Below are 19,211 nucleotides of genomic sequence, written 5' to 3'. Positions count from 1 at the left end.
TCACCAGACAACAGGTTGTAAGCATTTCCTCATAACCTTATCTATTTAACTTACAAACACACCACAAAACAGGTTTTTTATTTAGCGGAATGGATTGAACCAATCACTATTTTATTTCTTTAGTTTTATTTTTTGGTTATTTGGTTATTATATTTTTGGTTATTATAAATAATACTTGGGTGAACTTCCTTGCACATGATTTTTATTCGCATTTGGATCTTCGGGACAAATTCCAACAAATGACATTATTAGATCAGTATACATGCAGTAAGGAGGTGAATCGTATTTTCTAGTTGTATCTTAAGAGAATTTAACCTCAACAGATTGCATTTGAACTTTGTGGGCCTTACGCTTCTGGGCTTCTTCCTCTGACTTCTCACAAGGAGCACCTGAAAGCGATTTTTCAGGGAAAATATTATGGGCCCCTAGGCCTCTGCAGGGTGGTTGACATGTGGAGATCTGTCCTTCCCAGCTCCTCTCTCCCAGGGCCTCTGAGCCTGCTAGGGCAGGGTTCTGCTCACTGCATCCTGTTCACAGCTCTAGGGACGGGTGCTAGCTCCCTATGCAAGTGAGGATATGTGTTCCGGGGTAAATGCGCTCCGGTGTCTACTGACTGACCTCCGTGCCCAGTGCAGCTGCTGCCCCCGGCCCCCAGAGCAGGCTGAGGAGATGTCCACGGGCAGGGTTCCTGTGAAGGAGGGGCCGGCGGCAGACTGGTCCCCAGAGTGGGGAGCCCCCACAGCAATGCAGATTAAACCCCCTGCCTTCCTGGAGCACATGATGACGAAGGACTTCTTCATATTCCCTTGTACTCAAGAGGATGGGAACATTTCCTCTCAGTAAGAGGAACCCTAGTCCCTAACATTCAGTGGCTGTACAGTGGTCACACAGATAACTTATTTAATTTGTTGTTGTTGGACAGTTAGATTGTTTCTAGTTTCTCTTAAAAGAGTCTCAGTTAGTTGCCTTAACAAAAGTTTTTTTTTTTTGTAGTTTGTGTTATTTGGCCTTGATTTAGAAAATCAAAATCTAAAATGTGCTTTCTTTTTATTCAGGTGAATCTGTGTTTTGATCAGTTTGTTTATAAGCTAGCAGACCAGATATTTGCATATTACAAGGTTATGGCAGGAAGGTGAGTGTCTGGTTTGTTATTATTATTTTTTTGGTGTAAATATGCACAAAAACCATATGTTCAACAGTGTTTACATGTGTAGTTCACTGGCACCGGTTAGGCACCCCACGGTGTGTCATCGTGTCACTGGCGCCGGTTAGGCGCTCCACGGTGTGTCATCGTGTCACTGGCGCCGGTTCGGCGCCCCGCGGTGTGTCATCGTGTCACTGGCGCCGGTTCGGCGCCCCGCGGTGTGTCATCGTGTCACTGGCGCCGGTTCGGCGCCCCGCGGTGTGTCATCGTGTCACTGGCGCCGGTTCGGCGCCCCGCGGTGTGTCATCGTGTCACTGGCGCCGGTTCGGCGCCCCGTGGTGTGTCATCGTGTCACTGGCGCCGGTTCGGCGCCCCGTGGTGTGTCATCGTGTCACTGGCGCCGGTTCGGCGCCCCGCGGTGTGTTGTCGTCCTCGCTGTCTCTGCCCATCTTGTTTCACCACTGCCAGCTTAGACTCTGCCCCTTAAAGGCCTCCTCTGTGCTTTAGAATTACTCTTGGGAATTTGGTCTCACAGAGATGATTCTTTAAAAAGGGTGCAACACTTAAGGCAAATATTCTGTATTTATCTAAAATATTGTTTAGCTTAAATGGTTTGTGATTTTGATACAGAATCTTTGATCACTTGATTTGACATTATCATTAAAACTCAGAGTGCTTAAAAAGTTTCCTGTCTTCATTAGTTTGCTTCTTGATAAACGGTTACGATCAGAATGCAAGAATCAAGGAGCAACGATCCATCTGCCACCGTCTAACCGTTACGAGACACTGCTCAAACAGAGGCACGTGCAGGTGAGTGAAGGTGTTTCCTGAGCCATAGTGAGAAAGAATAGCATATGTTGGAAATGGTGGCGTAGTGGTTAAGAGTACGGCTGCTAACCAAAAAGCTGGCAGTTCGAATCCACCGGACACTCCTTGGAAACCGTATTGGGGCAGTTCTACTCTGACCTGTAGGGTGGCTATGAGTCAGAATCAACTTGATGGCAATGGGTTTGGTGTATTTTGGTTTTATTTTGAAAATATTGGACCTTTTTATAGCTAACTAGGTTTTTGTTTTTTTAATTTTATTTATTTTGTTGTTGAGGACATATACAGCAAACATACACCAATTCAGCAGTTCCCACATATATCATTTAGTGAGATTGATTACACTCTTCAAGTCGTGCGCCATTCTCACCTTCCTTTTTTGAGTTTTTCCTCCCCATTAACATAAATTCACTGCCCCCTGCGGTTTCTGTCCAGTCTTTAGAGTTGCTGTTGTCAGTTTTGATCCCCTATAAATATTTCTTAAAACAGCATAGTACTCCAAGCAGACTTTTTTTTTTTTTTACTAGTTAAGCTAAACTGTATTTTGGATTAAAGAAGACTTCAGGGAGTTTTTTTGGTTTCAGGTTTCAAGATTATCTCAGGGCAATAGTTTCAGGGGTTCATCTAACTTTTATGGCTCTAGGAAGTCTGGAGTCCATGAGAATTTGAAATTCTCTTCTGTATTTTCCCCATTTTGATCAGAATTCTTGTATGGAATTTTAGACTGAAATGTTCAGTAACGGTAGCTGCGCACCATCCAGTTCTGGTCTCACGGTGAAGGAGGCAGCTGTTCATGGAGGCAGGTAGCCACACCTTGCACATCCCTCTCCTAGTCCTGACCCTCCTTCTTCCTCTGTTGCTGTTCATGGAGGCAGGTAGCCACACCTTCCACATCCTCCTCCTAGTCCTAACTCTCCTTCTTGCTCTGTTGCTGTTCATGGAGGCAGGTAGCCACACCTTCCACATCCTCCTCCTAGTCCTGACCCTCCTTCTTCCTCTGTTGCTGTTCATGGAGGCAGGTAGCCACACCTTGCACATCCCTCTCCTAGTCCTGACCCTCCTTCTTCCTCTGTTGCTGTTCATGGAGGCAGGTAGCCACACCTTCCACATCCTCCTCCTAGTCCTAACTCTCCTTCTTGCTCTGTTGCTGTTCATGGAGGCAGGTAGCCACACCTTCCACATCCTCCTCCTAGTCCTGACCCTCCTTCTTCCTCTGTTGCTATTCATGGAGGCAGGTAGCCACACCTTCCACATCCTCCTCCTAGTCCTGACCCTCCTTCTTCCTCTGTTGCTGTTCATGGAGGCGGGTAGCCACACCTTCCACTTCCCTCTCCTAGTCCTGACTCTCCTTTTTCCTCTGTTGCTCCAGGTGAATAGAGACCAATTGTTGTGCCCTGTACTGCCGCTTGCATATAGCTTACTAGGTTTTAATAAACATCAGTGCATTATGTGTCTATGTGAACATGCTTAGAAAGTGTTAAAATTTTAAAGAAAAAAACAATTCCCATTGAAACAAACATAAAGGAAGACATGGAGAGATTTGCTCGTGTCGCTGACTCCTGCCCTACTGGTCCTGCAGCATGGGCAGCTCCTCTCCCTGAGTCCACATGCCAGAAGCTTTAAAACTGTAATGGTGAGAAACACGCATCAGCTAAGGTGGTGTCACAGACAGCCTTCTCGTGGCCAACACTGAGAATTTAAAAATACACAGTGCTTGTTTTTTGCTATTAAAAAAAATATATATATATGTGTGTGTGTGTATGTATATATACAGTAGAAAAAATTAGGAAGAGAGGGAAAATTCCATATAATCTTACCATCTAAAGATTACCACCATTTACATCTGGGACATTTTTTACCGGTGCTTTCTCCATCCATATATTTGCGTTGTTGAAATGATATTGCAATACAGATGTGTTGTTAGGACTCTGAAACAGAGACGGAGTGATTTTATTTATTTGTCATAGTAGCATCTGTGAAGCTCAGGACTCTGTAAGCCTCTTCGTGTCAGGGAGATGGTCATGGACCCAGGGATGAGGGATGTGATGACTAACAGACCCCGATTCTCCAGGGCTTTGGTGAATCCTGGGGTCTCTGCCGTGATTGAAGTGTAAATTTAATGCAGAAGACGCTGTAAAAGGGTCTTCGTTAAGGCTGTGACTCCCACAATCACAGCTCTAGGAAAGTAGACGTTTGGTCATGACACTTGTATACATGAATTCATCTAAAACGTTTACATTTCTACTGTATCATTCTGTATTAGTTTTCCAGGGCAGCCGCGACAGATTGCCATAAACTTGGTAGCTTAAGACAATAGAAATTTATTCTTTCACAATTCTGGAGGCCAAAAATATAAAATCAAGGTGTCTACAGGCTCGCACTCCCTTTGAAGCCTCTAGGAGAGAATCCCCACCTCTTCCAACTTCCGGTGGTTCCTGGTATTCCTTGGTTTGTGACGGTACAACTCTAATCTTTGCCTACATCTTCGCCTGACATTCGCCCCTGTTGGTGTCAAATCTCCTGTCTATTATAAGGAGACATTGGATTCAATCCACTATAGTCTGCCCTCTGGCCTCCCAAAATTCACATCTGTTGCACATGCAGGAAGTACATTCAGCCCATTCCAACACCCCCAGAAGTCTTAACTCATTTCAGTCTCAACTCTAAATCCAAAATCTCATCTAAATGTCAACTCACAAAGTCCCAAACCTGGTTGTCTAAATCAGGTATAGCAAGACTCCAGGTATGATCTGTCTTGGGACAAAACTACAAAACTCTTATCCATCTGTGGACTTGGAAAATAAGTTACCTGCTTCCAGAATTCCTTTCTGAAAGGAAGAAATAAAAGGGTCACTGGTCTTGAGCAAGTTCAAAACCTATCAGAGAAAATTCTATCAGGCGTCAAGACCTGAGAATAATCCTCTGCCCTTGATCTACTCTCTGGGCCCATGGAGGCCCAGTTGGCCCCTGCCTCTGGGTCAGCGTCTCTGGCCTCTGCCACTGCGTCCACAGCCCTGGAGTTGTTCCTCCTTTTTCTTGAAGGATAGCGTATGTTTGTAGGCTAGTGGCTTAATCAGTCTGTTTGCACTGCCTGTAGAATTTTGGAAATACAATTTTCCTTCATTTTATCCTGTCTCTCACCCTTTCAGTCTGGGCTGGCAGCGTTTCTACCAATATAACACTCTGAAAAATCTTGTCAGCTTCCTTGCAATTTATAGGGCCCTGTTTTTTTTTTTTTTTTTTTTTTTTGTACCATCAGGAATCCCTGGGTGGCACAAATGGTTGAGTGATGGACTACTAACTGAAAGGTTGGTGGTTCAAACCCACCTAGACATGCCACAGAAGACAGGCCTGGTGATCTGCTTCCGAGAGGTCACAGCCTTGAAAACCCTGTGAAGCAGTTCTACACTGCACACATGGGGTCACCATGAATCACACCATGAATTGCAACAAACAATGACAGCAACAACAATGCCATGGAGGATTTTCCAAGGATCTTTCTAGGATAACCTCATCTGTATTCTTGAATTCTGCTGTTGGTTGATTAGATCTGTAAGCCACATGCCTAATCTCTTCAGCAAAAGGTTATACAGCCACACTCTTGGCCCTTTCTTTAAAGCATGCTTTAGAATCGTTTGCAATCTGGATAGACTTGAAAATTTTCAAAATCCGCAAGTCCTGTTTCATTTTTGCACAGTTCCTTCCTCAGTTTATCTCTTTCTGCTCTCATTTTACTATAAGCAGCAAGGAGAAACTAGGCTGTACCTTCCACACTTTGCTTGAAAATCTTCTTAGGTAAATATCTAAGTTCATTGCTTACTTGCTTTGCTTTTTACACAACTGTAGAACTCATGTCAGCCACTGTATAGCAAGAATCACTTTTTTCTCTTGTGTCCCATAATGTATTCCTCATTTTCTTCTAAGGCCTCACCAGTAACACCTTTAACATATATGATTCTGTCAATAGTCTGTTCAAGGCAATCTAGGCTTTTTCTGTTGTGCTTCTCAAAATTCTTTCAGCTTCCACTCATTCCCCAATTCCCCAGGCACTTCGACATTTTTAGGTATTTGTTATAGCAGTATCCCATGTCCCAGTACCAAAATTTATATTAGTTTTCTAGAATTTCTGTGACAAAGTACCACAAACTGGGTGGCTTAAAACCACAGAACTTTGTTCTTTCACAGTTCTGCCAACCAGAAGCTCAAAATCAAGATGTTGGCAGAGCCAATAAGAAGAATCCCTGAAGGCCCTGGGGGAGAATCCTTCCTTGCCTTTTCCAGCCTCTGGTGGCTCCTGGCATTCTTTGGCCTGTGGCAGGATAATTCCAGTCTTCTCATGGGCTTCTTCTCTGTGTCAAACCTCCCTCTGTCTCACTCATACAAGGTTCATTGGACTTAGGGCTCACCCTAGACCGAGAGTGATCTCACCTGGAGATCCTTAATTAATCTGCAAAGATCCTACCCTAAGTAAGGTCACATCACAGGCACTGGGGCCAGGACATAGATGTACCTGTTGGGGGAACACCATTGAACTCATTACACCTTCCATAAACACAATTTTTGGTTTTTTGAAATAGATTTATGGAGGGAATTCTTCTTCACTGATGTTTTATTGTTCTTAAGATTCTCATGTTCTCTCCGTGGTATCCTCGTCCCTCCTCCAGCTCCTTGGCAGGTCAATAGACCTCAACCGTCTGATTACACAGCGTGTCTCGGCAGCTATGTGTAAGTCTTTGGAGCTGGCCATAGGCAGATTTGAAAGTGAAGACCTGACGTCAATTGTTGTAAGTACTCACTCTGCAGATTTTGTGCTAGACGGACAGACTGGAACTAATTTTGCTCTTGTCATTATTGATAAATTGAACAAATGATAGGTCCAATTCTTGTATAAAAATAAAAAGATTGGCATATCCTGGGTATTTTTTTTTTTTTTAACATCCACTCAATATTCACAATTCTAAATTGATTTCAAAGAATTATACATAACTATGGCAAAAGATAGCTACTTAATTAATTCAATAACATTTTCTAGTAGATAAAAATTTTTAAGTCTTAATCACAGAAAGATACATTTTTAGAAGTGAACCTGGTGTAATAAAACTGGTCTGATAAAGAAACCTATTAACTTCAGTGCGAGTGAAGATGACGTAAATTGTGCAAAACATTTTGTTACAGATGAAGGATGATACTTAGTAAAGATAAGTCCCCAGTTAATCCCTGGATTTAATGTAATCACCACTAGAATTTAAGTACTTGATAGACTTTAATGAAAAAATTTTAAAGTTTCTTGGTAAAATAAACTGTCAAGATTATCTAGGGCTACTGTGATTTTGAAAAGGATCAGAAAGGAGGACTTGCCCTATCAGATACTGGGATATGTGGTATATGAGTACTGAGTGAAACAGTGTGGTCTTTTCTTCAAAAGCAAAACTGTGGAGTGGCAGAACAGAGTAAACCCAAAAAACCCACTGCCATCCAGTCAATTCTGACTCCCAGCGGCCCTATAGGACAGAGTAGAACTGCCCCATAGGGTTTCCAGGGAGCGCCTGGTAGATTCAAATTGCCGACCTTTTGGTTAGCAGCTGTAGCTCTTAACCGCTATGACACCAGGGTTTCCGTGGAACAGAATAGGGTGCTTAAACTGGAGTGGTATCAGGTCCTTAGGAATTAGTGACCATTTGTAGCCAATGTCCAGTAAGCCCCTGAAAGTCTTGTCATTCCCCATTCTCCAGTGCATGATCATTGTGATAAATGGCCCCATGGCTGTTTCCACTGGGAAAAGCTAGGACTAAGACTTATATTGTGCATTTTTGTTGGTGTCACATGCCCTTCCTCCCCTTCCTTCAAGGGGCTGTGGCTCTAGGAATTGGTATTCTTTTATGGTGATTCAAGTCAGACTTTTGTTCAGTAGACCTGGATCGATTTAGACTTTAGAAGGCTGCCATCTCTGTCAGCTCGGAGGTACCATGGCTCCTTAGCTATTGCTAAGATATCTGGGCACATCAGACATCCTGAATACTGCTTTGGCTCTGCTGCTTGTACTCTGGGATCCCCCCACACCCACTGAACCCTGGGAGCCTAGTTTGGTGGTCCCTCTAGGGCTGGCCAGCCCTACTTATTGGCCTCAGGTGTGGTCCAGCTCTCAGGAACCAGGGCCAGAGGCCAGATTGTTTACTGCAAGGGAGTTCCGCATCATGCAGGGTAATGGCCAACCCCTGCCTCATTTAAAATATAGGAAAACTGATCTAACTTAACAATTTAGCCACACATAAGGATAAGGTTCCATTTAAATTAGTTATAGTAAAAGAATAGGTGAACAGTACAGACAAGGAAAACATATTAGAAAGACACCTATGAAGCTTAAACTGTAGCCTAATCTTTCAAAATGAGCTAAAAGAAATTTAAAAAGTCATAGTTGCTATGAAAGAACAACACAACTCAGAATTAAGAGTTTGAGAGAAAATCGTATGGAAGTTCCAACCTGTGTATTACATGTCACCGAGTTCTTGAGGAGGAAAACTGAACCAGTGGAATGGAAGGAACTGAAGTCTCAGGGTCTCCTCCGGCTACCCTGCTCGCTGTGCCCATTGTGTCAGACCAGTTCAGGGAGGCTCTGACACCACATGTGTAGTGGTTAGTAAATCTATTCCACACGCTGACTGCATCCTGTGTAAATCTCAGCTTCCCTTCCCTGGTCAGTCCAGGCTCCACTGCTCCACGCATCTCTTCTTTCTCATCCCCGTTCACCTGGGGCCAGGTCAGCAGGTGCCTGCCCTTACTTTGTTTCTGAGGTTCAGTAATTCATTGGAATGACTCTCAAACTGCTGGGAAAGGGCTATCTTTAATCTGGCGGAAAAAGAATACGAACACATAGGGCAGGTTGTGGGAGAGTTCTCAGTGCAGAGCTTCCGTCCGAGAACAGATGTTTGCTCTTTCACCCAGAAGGCTCCGCTGAGGCTCTGACTTCCAAGGCCTTTATTGGCCTCACCACGTGGCCTGTAGGATTACATCACGCCTGCTGAAGCTTAGTCAGCACTGGTGGTCCCTCTAGGGCTGGACAGCCCTACTCGTTGGCCTCAGGTGTGGTCCAGCTCTCAGGAACCAGGGCCAGAGGCCAAATTGTTTACTGGAAGGGAGTTCCTCATCATGCAGGAACAAATGAAAAACTATTTTAAGAAAATGTTGATCAAATAAAAGACAGCTTAAAAGTGTTTATTAAAAACATACATTGTATACCTGGGAAAACTGACTCAAAGCTACCAACACCAGGAAATATTAGACTTTAATGGAGAATAAAAATTCCTTTCAGGATCCAAGCAAAATGATCAAGTCACTTTTAAGGGACAAAACATGAGGTGTCCTAAGACTGGCCTGCCTGAGAGCCTGGGTGTCAGTGAGCGGTACTCCCCAGCTGTCCCTCAGAATCAGAATCAGGCAGGCTGCCTTGATACCCAGAGACACACAGCGCTCTCTTTACAAGCATAATTAGCATAATTTGGTCCAGGCACTGGTACTCTGAGTCATTCCACATGCATGGTTTTGATTAAAATTATTGGTTACAACTTTGACCTAGAGCAGTGCTGTCCAGTGGAAATATAATGCAAACCAAAACTGCAAGTCAGATTTGTAATCTTTAATTTACTCGTAGTCATGTTAAAAAAGTAAAAAGAAATATGTAAAATTAATTTTAATATATTTTATTTAACCCAGTATATCCAAATATTATCTCTTCAACAAGTAATCAATATAAAATATTACCGAGATACTTGACATTATTTTTCTTCATGCTGAGTCTTCGAAACCTGGTGGATATTTTACAGCACGCTTTAGCTCTGCCCAGCCACAGTCCTTGGGCTCAGTGACTGCTGTACTAGACGGTACAGGTGGAGTCAAGTTTTATGAACAATAAATAAAACTTTTAAATGACACCTGAGATTTGCTTGCAACTCTTCCACACAGCTCATGGTTTTAAGTGCCTGCAGGCACACCCTTCTTACTAAAGAAAGCTGACTTAGCTCAGATACAATACAAAAATTTAACTTTTTTTTGCTCTCAACCTTGTGCAGTCAAATACAATTTTTTCTGTCCTTAAATTAAAATCCAAAGGCCTAATAATACTCTAAATAGAGAGAAAAGCAACCTGGATGAATATGACTTTAGATTTTGTTACCTAAGAATGGTTATGTTATAGGGTTATTCATTTCTCTTTCTTAATTTGAAAAGACCTCTGAAGTCACAATAAAATTTGAAGCCTTTATAGAAATCCCTACTATTTAAGAGCAATTTCAGTTTTTTAAAAAATATTTACTCTTAATTTTTGAAATAGTAAAATATTAAATGTCTGTTATGGCTTACTTAGTTGGAGAAAATGTATTTCAGGCAGCATGTTTTCATGACAAACTTACAAAACCTATCGTTGTTGCTGTTAGCTGCTGATGAACACTGAACTAGGTGGCCTCTAAATTAACACATTCTATGTTAGGTCTGAAAAAAAATAGGTCTGAGGGCGGTGGGTATTCACTGGTAGAATTCTCATCTTCCATGTGGGAGACCAGGCTTGGTGCCCAGACAAGGCACCTCATGCACAGCCACCGTCTGCCTTCGGGGGGATGGCACGCTGCTACGATGCTGAAGAGGTCTCAGCAGAGCCTCCAGACTAAGGCAGACCAGGAAGAGAGACCTGGTGACCTACTTCTGAAAATCAGCTAATGACAATCCCATGGATCACAACGGTCGAATCCAAAGCCAATTATTGGATCAGTGCGGGACTGGGCAGCATCTTGTTCCACTGTGCATGGTCACCATGAGTCGGCACCACTGTCTACTTCTCTGCTGGGCTTGATAATTCATTACAGTGGCCACACAGAACTCACAGACCACATTCAACAGTTCTGTGGTTTATTAGAGAAATGACAAGCTACCACTTGGGATCAGGATCCACAAGAAGTAACAGGAACAACTCAGGAAGACAGGATGCAATTTGTCAGTCAGGACAGCTTTCTTGCAGGATAGTCCTTGGAGCAAAAATGCTCCCTGCCAGTGCAGTTCTTGATCAAGACGTCAGAGAGGTCTCTACTTTTGGGGCTTCTCCCTGTCCGTTCTCTCTGCCTTCAGCCTCTCTGTGGCTAACCGACCCATCGCATAGCCAGTGTAGAGCATAGGACCACTCAGGTCCTATGTGGCTTGCTTCTGTACCAGCCCAGGTCTTAGCTCACAACTCTCTCAGCTGCAGCTTTTTATACCAGGCCTGGGTGGGGCCTCCATGTCCCAAAGAACACACTCCACTCCCAAAAGTAATATTTTCTGCAGGCAGAGACCAGCTCCTTCCCTGAGCAAAAGCGGTAAGCCCTCTGGGGTAGAAAGCAACCTGGGAGGCTCCCCAGGTTGCTTTTCTAAAGAACTAGGGTAAGGGTAACCACTTCTCAGGGTTTAGAGGAAAAAATCTCCCAAGTTGATTTTCCAAAGAACTCAGGCAAATGGCCACGTTAAAGAACTCATTGTACCGCAGAACTGTTTATTGAGTCACCCTGCATAGGGGCTACGGTGATAAAGGGGGCAAAAGACAGGGTGCGTAAGCTCTGGGGGAGCAGGCTGGTACGATTCAGAGACTGGTATGAGTAACTGCGTTGGTGCCTCAGTGCTGCGAGGAGAAGCGGAGCAGGATGAGGCAGGCCACACAGCAGGCCTCCCAGAGGAAGAGTGGGGCCAGGGCAGGGGTGTTGAGAGGAGCTAGGATGGTAGGCACAGTGGGGAAGGGGGCGCTGCGATGGTTTGGAGTGTGTTATAAGGTGAGGGGGGTGGTATGAGGGGCAGCCTGTGAGGCTGCTTTGTTGGAGTGGATTTCTCACCTCTGGGAGGGTGACAGGCAGTACAGGGTGGCTGCTGTGCAGAAAGGACGACAGCCCAGATGAGGCAATTGTAGGGCGGGCAGATGGGTATAGTGAAGGGTTGCCAGGGAGGTGTGGTGAATCAGGTGTAAGAAGTAAGCTAGTGTCGCCTCATGTAAGCCTGTCCTGTGCAGTTGGCAAGGCTCACAGACAAACCACTTCCATCGTTAGGCTTCTCAGTGCCGGCCCCCATCCACAGCCGGCGTCTGGCTGGGTCCTCACTGTGCTCCCTGTGGGCATCAGGTCTGCCTGTGTAGGAGGTTGGGGCTGTCCTGTTGGACCTTGGCAGTGCCTCCTCCCATCCTCAGCCTCAGCTCTGTTCTCACGCTATGTCTCCTATGGCTCTTTAGGAGTTGGATGGCCTCTTAGAAATAAACCGCATGACCCACAAGTTGCTGAGCAAGTACCTGACACTGGACAGCTTTGATGCCATGTTCCGTGAAGCCAACCACAATGTGTCAGCCCCCTATGGGAGAATCACTCTCCACGTCTTCTGGGAGCTCAACTATGACTTCTTGCCCAATTATTGCTACAATGGCTCCACAAACCGGTGAGTGTAGCTTCTTTCATCGTCTCGTCTGGATGGCTTATGAAAGGTTCTGGATGCCCTTGCCAGGAGTATATCAAAGGAAGATCTCAGGGAGCTTTGTCCACGGGCTTCCCCGTGTCCACCAGGCCACTGTCTCCCCTTCTTCCTCCGTCTCCTTGTATTTCTCCTGTCTGGGTTACTCAGGTGCTCGTGGACTCTTCCCTGTGTCCACCAGGCCACTGTCTCCCCTTCTCCCTCTGTCCCCTATTATTTCTCCTGTCTGGGTTACTCGGGTGCTCATGGACTCTTCCCCATGTCCACCAGGCCACTGTCTCCCCTTCTTCCTCTGTCTCCTTGTATTTCTCCTGTCTGGGTTACTCGGGTGCTCGTGGACTCTTCTGGCCAGCCCTGGAGTTACATGGCCGTGGCGTTGCACGAAAGATTGAGTAATCAGGCTGGATTTGGAGCCTGGGCAGGTGGAGCCACAGTTCCTGTCTTTGGGCTGCAGCCTTCACACCTCTCCACAGTTCTAAGTGTACCTGACATGAGAACCTGCTGGATAACTCTTTACTTTGCCTGTTACCATATTGAAAGGTTGGGGATGGGGGTGGATCCATTCATTAACCATCTTCCCACCCACATACCATTTTACTATTTTGTTGAACTACATGAAATTGCCAATTTTATGGATGAAAACAGCTGAGCACTGACAGTTTTATGGGGTCCTGAGTCCCAGGATGGCCCTGCTGTGGCCGCTGCACACCGGGCGATGAGTTGTGTGGCTGAAGTTCATTCTCTGCTCTGATCATGGCCTCCTGTCTTTGTCAGCACATGACAGAGACACGGAGTGATGTATGACATCCCCCTGGCCTGCTACAGACACCAGCACCCCAGGATGGAAACAGGGGCAACAAACAGGGCCAAACCCTGAAGACAGAAGTGTGAGTGTATGTGTGTGTCAGTGTTTGTGTCAGTGTGTGTGGCGTATATGAGTATATGGTGTGTTTCTGTGTGAGAGTTGTGTATGAGTGCATGTGAGAATGAGTATATGTGTGTGGTGTGTATGAGTGAGAATGTGTGTGTATTTGGTGTACATGAGTGTGCGTGAGTGTGTGGTGTGAACATGTGGGTGATGTGAGCCTGTAAGTGTGAGCATACGAATGTATGAGCATGATTGTGAGTCTGGGCATGTGTGTAAATGTGTGAGTGAGCGACTGTGTGTCAGGCAAGTATGTTGTGTGTATGAGTGTTTCTGTGTGGTGTGTGTTAACAGGTGAGTGATGAGTGTGAGCATGTGTGGTGTATGAGTGTGAGCGTTCAAGTGAGTGTATGAACATGTGTGGGGTGTGAGCATGTGCATAATCATGTGAGTCCTCTGTGAATGTTTTAGGGTGTGTGTGGTAGTGTGTGATGTATGAGGAAATGAGCATCCGAGTGAGCACGTGTGTGGTGTTTAAGCATGTGAGTTGAAGTGCATGAATGTGAGTGTGTGACCATGAGTTTGTCAGTTTGTCAGTGAGCATGTGTGTGGTGTGAGCTTGGCGCAAATGTCTTGTGTGCTAGGTGAGCGTATGTGAGTGAGTGTCTTGTTTGAGTGTGGACAAATGCGCTGATTTGCAAATAACTGTCAAAACAAAATTCAGTGCTTTTTAAAAGATAACAACAAAATCTAGACATACTTGTAGTCTCCAGAATTGTGAGACAATAAATTTCTGTTGTTTTAAGCTACCCAGTTGGTGGTACATTTTTCTGACAGCCTTAGGAAATGAATACAATAAATAAATTTGAGAATATAACAATATAAATTAACTCAATCACGGAAAAGGAAAAAAAAAAGATGGAAAAAGTGAGCAGAGCGTCATTGAACTGTGGGACAATATCAAGTATTCAAATATGTTTGTGATTGGAGTCCTAAGAAAGGGGTGGAGTGAGCAGAAAAGAATATTTGAAAAACTAACTGTCTGAAATATTCCAAATTTGATGGAAATGACAAAACTACAGACCCAAAAGGCTCAGTAAACCCTAGAGCAGGATAAACACAAAGGAAAGCCGCACCAAAGCACCTCATAATCAAATAGTTGAAAAGCAATGATTAAAAAGTCTTAAAAGGGATTTGTGTCCAACATGGTGACCTAGACACACCACGCTGTCCCTGTACAGCAGGGACTCAAGAAACCAAGTGAAACACATACAGGCGACAGTCCTGGAACCCTGAGCATCAGATGAAAGGATAAAGAAATAGATTGAACACTGATTAGAAGAAAAAACTGACTGGAAACAATGAATGGATGGCATGGAGGGGCCCTGACAGCCCGCCTGGCACAGCGTGGCCATCTTGACGCAAAGAGTAGCAATCCCATGTGAGGAATGTAGCAGGCAGTGGCATGGAATTTCCTGACAGGACACTAACTGCATAGATAACACCCAAAGTGTAATAAGACCCCCATTGCTGGCTGAAGACAACAGGAAGAGCCTGGGCAGCCTTGCCCGGTGAGAGGAGCACATGTCCCGCTCTCCCCCCTTCTGGTAATTAGTGGCACAAACCCCCTCCTGGCCACCCCTGCAGCCCCAACCAGCAGGGAACAAGGTACAACCCCTGCATTCCCCTCACCCATCCCCACCTGCTACCCTCTCTTGCTCCAGCTGCCAACCCCACCACATGATGACTGTGCAGACCAATGCTGGCCGCTTGCCCCACGCCTTCCTCTTGCCGACCCAGCTAAGCACACATGTGCCTGCCTGCAGCCCGTGCCCCCCCCCGCAGCCTGTCAAGAGGCGGCAGCAGCACGATCTTGTGTGTACCCACTCGCTGCTCCCTTCCCCTGCCCGGACAGAGGCAGCAGTGGTGTGATCTTGCGCACCTGCCTGCTTCTCCGTACCCCCTCTCCTGCCTGGTGAAAGGCGGTGGCAGCATAACCCCATGCGTACTTCCCCACCGCTCCCATGTGCCAGCCCAGCCAAGTGGTGCTGGCTGCTTGCCCCTTCCCCCGCCCGCTGACCCGGTCAGACTCCCACCCTCCTCCTCTCTCCTCTCCACTGAGAGGCGGTGGCAGCGTGACTGCAAGTGCATCGCTTGCCATCCTTCCCCCACTGCCCAGTGAGAGTTGGAGATGATGCAACTTTGCACACACCACCCAACTGCCACCTGCCCCCTTCCGCTTCCCCCCAACCTGGCAAGGGGCAGCGACTGCATGCGTGGCAGCATGACCATGAGCGTGCCCACCTACCGCCCCCTCTCCCTCACCCGGCAAGAGGTGATAGCAGGGTGACCTCATACACACTTTCGGCTGCTGCCTTTGCCCTATACCCCCCACCTGGCAAGGGGCAGTGAGTACATGACTACATGCATGCTGGCCCCCCACCCATACACCTCCCACTGTGTGAGAGACAGCAGCGGCACAACTGTGCATGTGTGCACCCACCACTCATCCCCCCATCTGATGGGAGGCGGCAACAGCGCCCCCACTAGCCAGCCACACGTGCCGCCCCAACCACTTGACAAGTGTCACTGCCCACTCCTGCACCGCTGGACTGATGACAGACAGTGACCAGTGCCCACCCAACCTGCTTTCAGCCACACAAGACCAGCGAACAGACACTCATGCTCAGACACCCACCTGCTACCCCACCCACCTGGAGACAGGTGACAAGTGCTCCAGTGTGACCAGACCAGTGACTAGAGCAGCATGCCTGTTGCACCTGCTGAAATACACCAAAACAAAGCATAACAAAAAGTCAGGATGCAGAAAACATACAATTAATCGTTATAGTAACACCTCAATGCCTCAGAAACAACAGACAATATCAAATCACCTAAAGAAGCAGGACAGGATGGCTGTAGCAAGTAACCAAAATAAAGAGCTAGGAAACCTCTCTGCGGAGGAACTGGTAACGGAACTACCTGGTAAGAAATTCAAAAGACTTATATAGAGCCTTCCAAGAGATCAAGAAATGGGTCAAAGGGAAACACAGACAGAATCAAGGAAAACATAGACAAAACTCTGGAAGAATTCAGGAAAACAATAAAAAATAAAAGCAAAATAGCCAGAAACCACACAAAAATGGCAACTAGAAGTCTGGAAGATTAACACTGGAATTTTAGAACTAGATAACTCATTGGAAGGACAAAGGAGTGGAATTGAATCAATGAAAGACAGAATCAGTAAAATAACAAATCGCTTGATGCAGATCTGTTAGGGGAACAATCAGATAAAAGAGTGAAGGAAAATGTAGAAAGCCTAAGATTTATGTGGGACACTGTGAGGAGGAGTAATTTACGTGTGATCGGAATTCCAGAATAGGAAGAGAAAAAGGAGAAAACTGTTGAAGATTTGCAGGCAGAAAACGTCCCTAACATCATGAAAGATGAAAAGATATCCACCCAAGAAGCTCAACAAATCCCAAATAGGGTAGACCTCAAACGAAAATCCCGCAGACATACCATGATCACACTCACCAAAACCAAAGACAAGTAAGAAGTCCTGAGAGCAGCTTGGGAAAAATGAAAAGCTACCTACAAAGGGAAACCAATTAGGCTAAGCACTGATTTTTCAGAAACCATTCAGGCAAGAAGGCAATGTTGTTGCTGTTAGGTACCGTCGAGTTAGTTCTGACGCCTAACAACCCTATAGGACAGAGTAGAACTGCCCCACAGCGTTTCCAAGGACTGGCTGGTAGATTTGAACTGTGTCAACCTTGGAAAGGTTAGCAGCTGAGCTCTTAACCTTTGGTTAGCAGCTGAGCTCTTAACCTCTGCACCACCAGGGCTACTCCAGGAGGCAATGGGGTGATCTATATAAAATCCTGAAAGAAAAAAATTACTAACCAAGAATTATATATCCAGCAAACTTGTCCCTAAAATATGGTGGCAAAATTAGGATGTTTCTAGATAAACAGAAATTAAGGGAATTTGTAAAAAGCAGACCAACGATAAATACAAAAAAGAGTCCCTTTGCGCAAAGAACCAACAATGTCAGACAGAAACCTGAGATGAAGATAACATGATGACATTATATGGAAACAAACCAGATAAAGAATTTTCAAAAATAAAATAAAGATGTAAGACTGAAAATAGGGAATCAGAGACGTCAGTCTTTAAACGATGACACCTTCAAAACATAAACAGGGAATAGATGATGAATAGTTACAGAGCTTCCATGTGGAGAGGAAGTCAAGGTGATATCAAGAAAGAACAGACTGTTGTGAACTTAAGAAGATAAAATTAAGTTTCAGAGTAACTATAAAGAAAATTAAGAAAGTTTCTCACCAAAAAAAGCAAAACAAAACAAAGACTCAGTAAACACAAAATCAACAGCAGTGAAGGAAATGAAAAGAAAACCCATAAACAAAAAGAATTCAGCACAGAAAAGTATATGGAATAGAGAAATCATCAGCACCACAGAACGAAGCACAACAAAATGACAGTGGTAAATTAACATCTACCAATAATTATACTAAATATAAATCAATTAAAATCACCAGTCAAGAGACAGAGGGAGGCAGAATGGGAAAGAAATTGACCTATATGATGGGTCAATATATGCAGCGTACAAGAGACACACCGTAGACACAAAGATTAAAAAAAAAAAAAAACGACAACCAAAAAGGCAGAAGTGGCGATATTAATCTCTGATAAAATAGACTTTAAGGCAAAAACCAGCATAAGAGACATAATGATTAAAGGGTCAATCCAACAAGAGATCATAACCATGCGTATCTACACATCCAATGAAAGACCTCCAAAATACATAAACTTTAACAGAATTGAGACAAGAAATAGAGACAATTCCACAATAATAGTAGGAGACTTCAATACACAACTTCTGATGAACGACAGAACAAACAGAAAGACTCAGCAAAGATACAGAAGATCTAAAGAACACAACCAACTTAATCTCATAGACACACGCAGAACACTTCACCCAGCAACAGCACAGCACACATTCTTTCCCAGTGTATGTAGATCATTCTCTGGAATAGACTGTATGTTAGGCCACAGAGCAAGCCTCAATTAAAAAAAAAAAAAAATCGAAATAATACAAAGCATCTTCTCGGATCACAATGTTATAAAGTTAGAAATCAGTAACAGGAAGAACAAGGAAAAAAATACATGGAAATAGAATAACACCCTGCTTAAAAACCACTGGGTAATAGAAGAAATAATAAATGAATTAAAAAAACTAGAATCAAACGAGAGTGAAAACACAACATGCCAAAACCTTTCAAAACCAAACCACTGCACCACTAGACGCCTTCTGTAGCAACAAACACACATCAAAAAGGAAGACAGAGCCAAAATCAACACCTTAACCCTAAAACTCAAGCAAATGAGGAGCAGCCCACAGTCACCAGAAGAAAGGTAATAATAAAGACTAGAGCAGAAATAAATGGAGCAGAAAACAGAAAAACAATGGAAAGAATCAACAAGGCTAGAAGTTTGGTTCTTTGAAAGGATTAATAAAATTGACAAAGGAAAAGAAGGAGAAGGTGCAACTAACACAAGTGAAAAATGAGACAGATGATGTTACAGCAGAGCCAGTGGAAATAAAAAAGATAATATCAGAATACTATGAAGACATTAGGGAGAGAGTAATTGGGAGTATGTAGCAAGGTGTATATAAGTTTTTGTGTGAGAGACTGACTTGATTTTTAAACTTTTACTTAAAGCACAATAAAAATTATATATAAAAAAAGAATACTGTGAAGAAGTGTACTCCCAACAAATTTGAAAACCTAGAAGAAATGGACAAATTTCTAGAAACACACTACCTACCTAAACTAACACAAACTGAGGTAATAAATTCAAACAGACCCATAACAAAAGAAG

At 44.4% G+C, this 19,211-nt stretch overlaps 1 protein-coding gene across 1 annotated transcript in view; it reads left to right on the top strand.

Annotated features, from left to right (window-relative positions):
- Positions 1-19,211, top strand: part of CYFIP1 (cytoplasmic FMR1 interacting protein 1) — a 198,133-nt gene that overhangs the window by 123,404 nt on the left and 55,518 nt on the right. The window contains exons 19-22 of the mRNA XM_049852609.1: positions 1,056-1,132; positions 1,846-1,954; positions 6,634-6,753; positions 12,207-12,406. Of these exons, the coding sequence (XP_049708566.1) occupies positions 1,056-1,132; positions 1,846-1,954; positions 6,634-6,753; positions 12,207-12,406 (506 nt within the window). The remainder of the gene's footprint in view (positions 1-1,055; positions 1,133-1,845; positions 1,955-6,633; positions 6,754-12,206; positions 12,407-19,211) is intronic.

This window comes from Elephas maximus, chromosome 13, assembly GCF_024166365.1.
Source record: "Elephas maximus indicus isolate mEleMax1 chromosome 13, mEleMax1 primary haplotype, whole genome shotgun sequence".
In the NCBI taxonomy this organism is placed as follows: Eukaryota; Metazoa; Chordata; class Mammalia; order Proboscidea; family Elephantidae; genus Elephas; species Elephas maximus.
Note: the sequence above shows the minus strand (reverse complement) of the source record. Positions and strands in the feature narration are given on the sequence as shown.